The sequence below is a fragment of the Haliotis cracherodii genome, unplaced genomic scaffold (assembly GCF_022045235.1).
Source record: "Haliotis cracherodii isolate W230 unplaced genomic scaffold, xgHalCrac1.p SCAF_17, whole genome shotgun sequence".
Lineage (NCBI taxonomy): Eukaryota > Metazoa > Mollusca > Gastropoda > Lepetellida > Haliotidae > Haliotis > Haliotis cracherodii.
The window spans coordinates 29,664,841-29,673,353 of NW_027266272.1; the positions used below are offsets into that span (position 1 = coordinate 29,664,841).

Below are 8,513 nucleotides of genomic sequence, written 5' to 3' on the forward strand. Positions count from 1 at the left end.
ACGTAACTGAATTAGCTTTGCGACCTCATTATGGTTCAGTAATGGGCCATCATTGTTTATATTTGCAGCCATTTTCAGTTAAGAAACAAGAGAGCAACGGTGGCAAAAGTGGTCTCAAAGAATGGATCCATTCATACTGATCGGTCACAGCCATACTGATTAGATGCACATATATCGGTTGGACATAACCGTATAGATTAAACACAACTGATTTGTGGCCCACATTTACATTGATTGGCCTGCAGTTGTGATGTTGCTCGTCCTGTTGTTCCACTTGTCCCTGCTGGTCCTAGCGAGGGGTCAACAGATTACCCAGCAGAAATACTTCGCGTGTTCTCAGAGAGAGTCAGTGAACACCACGTTGCTCGACGTCCCTGTCACCAGACGAATGCAGTGTATGGCAAAGTGCCTGGAACATTCTCAGTGCAAATCAGGACACTTTTGCCAGGGAGAGGATGATACCAATGTGTGTTCTCTGGGTTCTGATTGGCCGCTTGGAGACTGTGATGTTTTGCCAGCCAATGAAAAGTGTTCGTCTTTTAAAATCGTGAGTATTAAAATTATAATCATACGAGTACTTTGCAACAACGCATCCATATAAAGGCGACCGTAAGCATGGTATTTAATCATGTCTTAATGTACATATGTGGTTAGACCGCCTCCGTGGACTAGAGGTAGAGAGTCCGCCCGGAGAGCAGAAGGTCCGGGGTTCGATCACCGGCCGCGTCATACCAAAAGACGTTAAAAGTTGGTACTTGTTGTTACCCTGTCTGGCGCTCGGCATTAAAACAAGGACTGGTCGGCTCGGAGTCAGTATACTGTGTCTGCGGCATGGTATCTCAGTGGGCTAGCACTATAAATTGGCATCAGTCCGAACGAGTACAAGCAGCCACACACACACGTGCATGCACGTCGCCATATAAGTGCAATAATCTTGAACGCATCACATTTGTGGTTAGATGGAAAAATCAAAATTAAAGCTGAGTGACATATTACACCTCCTTGTTATGGTACGGTATCAAATTGATCACAATTGCGTCAGTACGTATTCCAACCACTGATTATAACATTCCAGTAAAATAGAGAATCATTACGCCAGTAAAGTTTGAAATGATTTCAAATTATTGGGTCATATATCTCTTTATCGCCAGGTCATGTTTATCCTACCTTATTTGCGTTAGTTTCAATGTGGTGCGTGTACACTCCGGCTGTTGGTACTATAGAATCACAGCATCAATACAATTTGAAATAATAGCTAAAACTTGGTTCATATCTGAAATACTGTGCAGATGCGGTCATTTTATGATTTTATCCTGCTTTTTGTACCATTGGTCCTGTAAATGGAGAGCCATGATATTGTCTGCGACATTTAAGCAATGTTTTTATCATTTTGTGGATATTGTACTTCATGAAGTACTTGTACATTTGATATTTCGTAAAAGGCGAACCCCTGTGAAAATGGTGGCACTCTAAATCCTGAAGGGTACAGCTGCGCCTGCACTGAACACCGGTATGATACATTCTGTCAGAGATACCGCTACGGTAAGTCGATCTATGATTACTGTTTGGCAAATCTACCATGTATATAGCTTTACATCAGAGTCATATACGACCATACAAATACTGTCATCAGCATGGATTTGTTGGAAATATGCAGTTTGAACGATCTGTTTTCCAGGGAGGTCAATAACTTAACAATAACTTGTGGATAAAAGCATCCGCTTTTTGATATACCTTTATATAACAATGATTGTCCGGATTTAAACAAGTGAGTCATTTACGTGTGCCCCAACCATGGCCTACAGAGAAAAGAATGAACAAACGCCAAGTGACCGAGTGACGACCATTTTGATGATGAACATTGATTTTCATTGTCTTATAAGATTGACATTAGAAATAGATACATCATTTCACGATCAGTGTTGATTTGTTTTATGTATCATTTGAAACAGTCTGTGGGAAAATTGCAGTTCAAACTAATTTTATTCAAATCATTCAAAAGTAATAACGGAAACTTACGGTCTTTTGATTCACGGTCATTCGTTTACATGGAGGCTAAGCTCAACTTTCTGTGCGAGAATGTTGTACTTAGTGACTATTGTCAGTATGTAATTAGCAAAATTATTCTCGGCTAAACAGATATACACAACAATATTTAAGTTAATACACAAACAAAGATGCTTTTGAATGACTTCTTTGAAATTCAATAGGATTGCCAGTTAACCCAAGGCTAACGTCCCTTTAATTCTTGGACCAAATGATGACAATACGAATAAATTCCGACATAGTATTTATAATCTTTATCTATAAGAGTATTCTCTTTTCAGATTGTACAGAATTAGGAAATCCTGGGTCTAACGTCATGGCAATTCAACCAAAGAACTACCACACAGCTCTTCTTGTCGTCTGTCAGCAACAGCAAAACAGCCTTGTTGGATATTTCACTGGACAAATAGCACCAGGTGATCTGAACAAAACATATGAGCAATATAAAGTCAACTTTGTGGTTGGTGTAAGCTCGTGGATGGGGCTCGAGACAATGCACGCCCTGACAAGACAAGGGGAGTACAGGCTGACGATCAAACTGAACCTTTTCACCGGCTTACAGGTTGTCTATGATGACTTTAACGTCAGTAGCGAGGCTGAAGGCTACTCTTTCAATTATAGTACCTTCCGAGAAGACCTGAGCAACTATGCTGACGGGTTTGCCGCCATTCCTTCTATTGGGTCAGGGAGCCTTGTCGGTCTCCCCTTCAGCACGTTCGACAAGGATCCGTATGGGTGTGCGGCGCGCTACGGGGCAGGGTGGTGGTATGACGCCAACTGCGGGCCTGTGTTGGCGTATGATCCGGCATTTAAAAGAGCGAGGTGGCCAGACACATCTTCTACTGTTAGAAATGCACCAACATTTATATTCTCCTTTAAGTTGATGCGATATTATTGACGGTGGAATTAGTACTTGTTTGGAGAATGAAATACAACATCGTCATAACTGTTCCAGAACATTGAATGCACAAATGAATGAATGCACAAATAACAATGAAACAACAAACACACCATAAACGAAATACCTGCTCGACATCACAAACACAACGATGTTTCCTACGTGGACATACTTCGGGTGATCTCATCCTGCGGGCGTTCCCTCTGAGCGGCACATCCTGCTCGTGGTCATCCTGACTATACACAGGATGTCGGAACACCAGACTACCTGAATATCTACAGGAAGTTGACCAATTTCTACACAAACTTATCAGACATTTTATTGTATTTCTTATTCAATAGCTTCAGAGTTAGAAGATATCAGTTATGACGGTATATTATACAATTAATTAGAGAATTCTTTCACAAACATTATTTCATGACATATTTGTAACTTTGGTTAGGATACGTTGAACCGCGACTCTGAGAAGCAGGTAGATAAGGCCATATTTTGTTGAAACACAACTATTTGAAGCACCAACCCAACGTTTTCATAAAAAAACCCACATTTTTTATATTACAAACAAGAGGGTTTCTTCTGTTTGCAATTGTCCAGTAATGTCATGTCACAGAATCCAGGAGTGGGCCTCACATATTGTGTCCGGGTGGGAAATCGAATGCGAGTCTACGGCACCATAAAACAATGCTTTAACCACTGTAATTCCTCTTCATATGTACACTATTTTCAGGGTGATGAGACATAATTGGTTTGGTCCGGAAATTAATCCAGCTTTATTGGATCTTTGAATGGTGTATGGATCATGATTATAAAAGAAAAAATAAAGCGTTGAAAATGTCACCTTGATTGCAATCGAGTTTCGATCAATGTTTTGTCTACAGGGAGAAACAATATGCTTGGTATGCTTAACATAGCCCTCTGACGAGAACACTACAATATCTGATTCATACTTTTTGTGCCTGCCAGCAAGAAGCTTCAGTCCTAACAGCATTCAGCTGAAATACATGTATCCACATTCTGTACTGTCGATGAGATCTGTTCCACGTTCCATCGATACACCTGAAGCTTGATTTAAACTTCTTGGCAAAAGTCATCTGTTTTGACTAAGCCAATTCGAGCAGAAATTCCGATTCATATGCAGAAACAGAGCAGCAAGAATGGTGAGTACTTTGCCTATGGTGACTCCTTCTTTCCTAAATGTCTTACTGCAAAATTGTCCGTTGATGTTATCAGATAGTAAACGTCTGAAGATAGATATGAAACAGTATCTATCGTCACCAGGTTTTGTAACAAAGGTTCCTTGGAACGGATTGAAGTTTTCCTTTCTTTGCCATGTGGAATAGTGATGTACAAAGTTGAAAAAGCAAATGGTGAAAAAGACGCGAACTTGGTTCTTTTCTGAGATTATAAAATGTCATGCTAATCCTTTGAGTTTTTGAGAATCCACATGGTATTAATACCACTTGTCTCAAATACGTTGAAGCCAAACGTTGATAGTACTGATGCATGGCTTTGTCAGATTTCTTCCTCAACCTTACATTTGGCATTATTTGATATGTCACTTATACCAAGTTCTTGGATTCAAACTATTAATGTAGTGGTGATTACATGTAATGGTTATGCTATTTTACGCCTTGTCATTTGGAACAACTACATCCTATTCTTGTAGGGCAGTCAGACTTTGGATGAAAGCTGGCTTGGATAGAATGAGGTTATTCCAATTCTGATTCTTACTTTTTCAGTTTGTGAATTCTAGCGTTTAAGAGGTTCATGTGAACGTAGAACGCAGAATTATATATATATATCTGCAGAACGTATTCATGTTATCAGCCACTATTCTGCCATGTTCAGCCACGATTTATCACAAGGCGTCATCATATAGCTAATGCTCTAGTCCCACCCAACAAAACCTCCAAGGTGTTCAAACACTGACCCATTTGGGAATCAAACAGGTGCCTTTGGCGTGGCGGGTAACACACTAGGCTACCCACCCGTGACCGTGGACGAGATAAATGTTGTTTGTGACAGCAATGAGCTCTTATGATATCAAGTGCATTGATAATATCATAGCGGGAGTCATTACTTTGTTGCGTTGCTGTGTCCCTAGTGTCCACAAAAAAACGCATTTTCCTTGGATGGCAGTTGAGTGGGACAACGAAAGACAAAATTCAGGGGGGAAGTTTTGACGAAAGCAGCCAGGTTTTCTGTTGCAGGTTAAAATGTGGTAATCATGTGACAGAACTCTGTGGCCGTAGCCGACGCCACAACTGGCATGCGCGGTATAATCCGTCCCCTCCTGTCGCTGATCTGGGTCGGTCTCTCTGATTGAGCATGGTGGTCAGGTCATGAGCCACTGTTGTCGACCTTGTATGACCTCCGCCATGCATGTTGTTTCTGGACTCTGCCATTAATTACGTAACGTTGCAACTTCCGGAGTACCAAACGTTGGCAAAATAACGCGTGGTAGCACGTGTACAGGTCCGCTTCAAGCAAGCCAGTGCCTCTACGCATCATTTCAGTGGCGACACAACGTCTTTGTGCTTGTTGCGTTTTGCAACGTTTCATTAACAGCATAACGCTTTTGAAATGAGATAGTTGCGTTTTAAAAGTAAAATAAATAGCACTTCATTATTCAAATCAATGCATGAAGTGAAGACGAAGTGACTTCGGATGTATGACGACAGGTGATGGGGTGCCATAGGGACATGCTGGATACTTGTCACTTGGCCCTTTACGTGAAGTGATAATTGGCACAGCGTATGGATACACACCATCAAATTAGCTATTTGCCTATCTCCTATAACCAGTGGAAACAATATCCAAAACATGTACCGACCAACATTAAGTGAGTAAGGTTTCAATTTTTTTCAGTTACTTCACAGAGTGAGTTTCAAGTCGGCATAATGAAATGGCAATGACCTAGTTGTATACTGGGTAACCGTACGGATCCGCAGATCATGTTTATTTTCCCTGCAAGTGAGATGAGAGATTCAGAGATGATTCCTGTAATTCTCGGGAAGGGAAATAAATATTGAATACAGTACAGCAAATATCCTCATTGATGTATTCTTTGTGACATCATATTTGTTTCCCAAATTTCAGAGAATACAAAAGGCTTGAAATACCTCAGTCTTTTCCCCATGCCATGTACTGTTTATTGAATAGCAAAGATATCAGAAAAACATCTTGCCTTACCTAGTGCACATGATTCAAACATGGAAACGAAGCATTTCGGGACATTTGGTTTACAATACCCAAGAATAATACGTTCGCTGAAACCACCGTGATTGCAGCTTTATAAGTAGTATTTTAGTAATTCAACCTCTACTTTATAATAGCCTAAGTGGGAAGCAAGTGTTTGTACGCGTACGTGTTCACTTCCAACTATGAGATTAAATCGATTAATAAGAAACAAATAATGTTTTGTTGCTCCTGTGAAGTAAATGAACACATTATGTGAAATCGATGGCATCCTCTTGTTTCGTCTGTTGACATTGGCAGTAAAGACAGCGCTTCGGCACTTCTGCTGTTGTGGGCCAGTCACGCTACAACTTCAGGGCTTGTTGTTTGTATGAGAGACATTCACGCCACAACCCCAGGACCTTTGGGATGTGAGAAAAAACGCCACTATGTCTGTGACACTTCGTCATAAGCGAAAGTGAGCGTTAATCACGTTTGGCATAGCCTCGTGGTTTTACAAATTAATCAAATGTTAGGGTGAGTGTGTAGGTTGAATTCATTGGTTTTACTTTTTGAAAAAAAAAACAGGAGTTATTGTTTCATTGAATTCTCTTTCTCTATTTCATTTAGACGTTTAGAATTTTATTATGTTATTTCTATCCCCAGAAACATTCCAGATAAAGCAGTGATGCTGACAGTAACTGTTTTTGAAATTCCGAAAGAAAAATCCGTTTGCTTTTGCCATGAAATGAAATGCGTACTTAATTTCTGATCGTTCGGTTCCATATTCTGTTTTACGGTGTTAAATCTACATATAACGTAGTTCTACATTGCAAACAGTATATTTATCTTTGAAATAATCTGGCAGTGTGTTAAAAAACGACCTTCATGTTAAAGGAACTGCACATGCAGTAGGGTGTGTCGTTGCACGGTTTTCACTGAATCTGTGCAGTATAACTACTCTATTGGAGCCTGGGGAATTATATTGCTAGCTAAAAAAGCTGAGTGTGCCCAATTTCCTGTGAATGTCAAGATTGTCAGCATTTTCTGGAAAGAGTTATGTTTCCTTTCCTGAACCTATTCTGCCGTTTCGTCTTTCTTTGACTAAAATCGAGCAATATGCTTCTGATTATGTTACATCCACAAATATCAATTATTTCAAATGATATTGTTTTAAAGAGGCATCCTGTCTAAATCATCATTAACATACTCGAATATCCAGCGTATTATAATATGTCAAATCCATCATGGTATACATATTTATTATAAAGGAATGGAACCCGTGGAGATCCCTGAAGAGAATAGGTCTTCATTAACCAGAGGCGACTATCGGGTTCGAGTGGTCAGGCTCGCTGACTTGGTTGATGCATGTCATCGTATCCTAATTGTGTAGATCGATGGTCATGATATCAATCACTGGATTGTCTGGTCCAGACTTGATTATTTACAGACGGCCGTCATATAACTTGAATATAGCTGAGTGCGGCGTTAAACAACAAACAAGCAAACAATCAAGCATAAAGGAATGGAGGAATGGTTTCCTGGATAATTGAGGGTGCATCTTTCAATACATTACGTTTTGGTGACAAAATGGAAAAGATGAGATAAGGCTGCGCATAAGAGAAAAAAAACCCGACACTCTCAGCTGTACCTTTTTGCAGAACGTGTACACGTATTGCAGAGGTACGTTTCCCATGGAAATTTAATAAAAATGATTGAGATGATTATCCATTAAGAATTCGCAAATAAATAATTCCCTGCTAGAACGTACTTTATGTCCAACTTATTACTAAAAACATGACACTTAGCTGAGATCCGGTTCTTCCCATTATGTTCATCGACTGGAGATCATAACCTCTCCCCTTATATCCTGCACGGCTGATTGTAAAGGTTTCTTGATGGATTGTCTATTGAAAACCCCTGAAAAAAACCCTTTGATACAGAATAGAATCATTCTTTTCTACAAGCGACTTCCTTTCTTCTTAAGGTCATGAGGACACGAAACAAATCAAAGGAGGTTTTGTCTTAGCTGGCAGGGCTGCTGCGCCTTGTTTGATGCTGTAGGGAATGGTAAATCCTTAAAGTATTGACGGATGCACAGAGAACTGAAAGTCCAATGAAGACCGGATTTCTCTCAGATTTCTTTTGAATACTCTCATTACTTAGCTGTATCTCATTAGGGCGAGCAGAGGAGAAATATAGTTCTCATTTATGTTATTAGATTGAATTGTGACCATTTGTTACTGAAATATCTTTGCGACCTCATTCTATCCAAGTAATGAGTCATCATTTTTTAAAATATATTTGCAGCACATGTTAAAGGCAAAAGTGGAGAAATGTGGAGATACTAGGCTTCTTTCCAGATATTCACATTGATTGGCCTGCAGTTGTG

At 39.9% G+C, this 8,513-nt stretch overlaps 1 protein-coding gene across 1 annotated transcript; it reads left to right on the forward strand.

The window, feature by feature from the left end:
• The first annotated feature begins 250 nt into the window (after positions 1-250).
• On the forward strand, positions 251-2,944 carry LOC139464593 (uncharacterized). The gene is made up of 3 exons (XM_071246115.1): positions 251-547; positions 1,443-1,542; positions 2,328-2,944. Exons 1-3 carry the CDS (start codon positions 251-253, stop codon positions 2,942-2,944), a joined length of 1,014 nt encoding a protein of 337 aa, XP_071102216.1.
• The last annotated feature ends 5,569 nt before the right edge of the window (positions 2,945-8,513 follow it).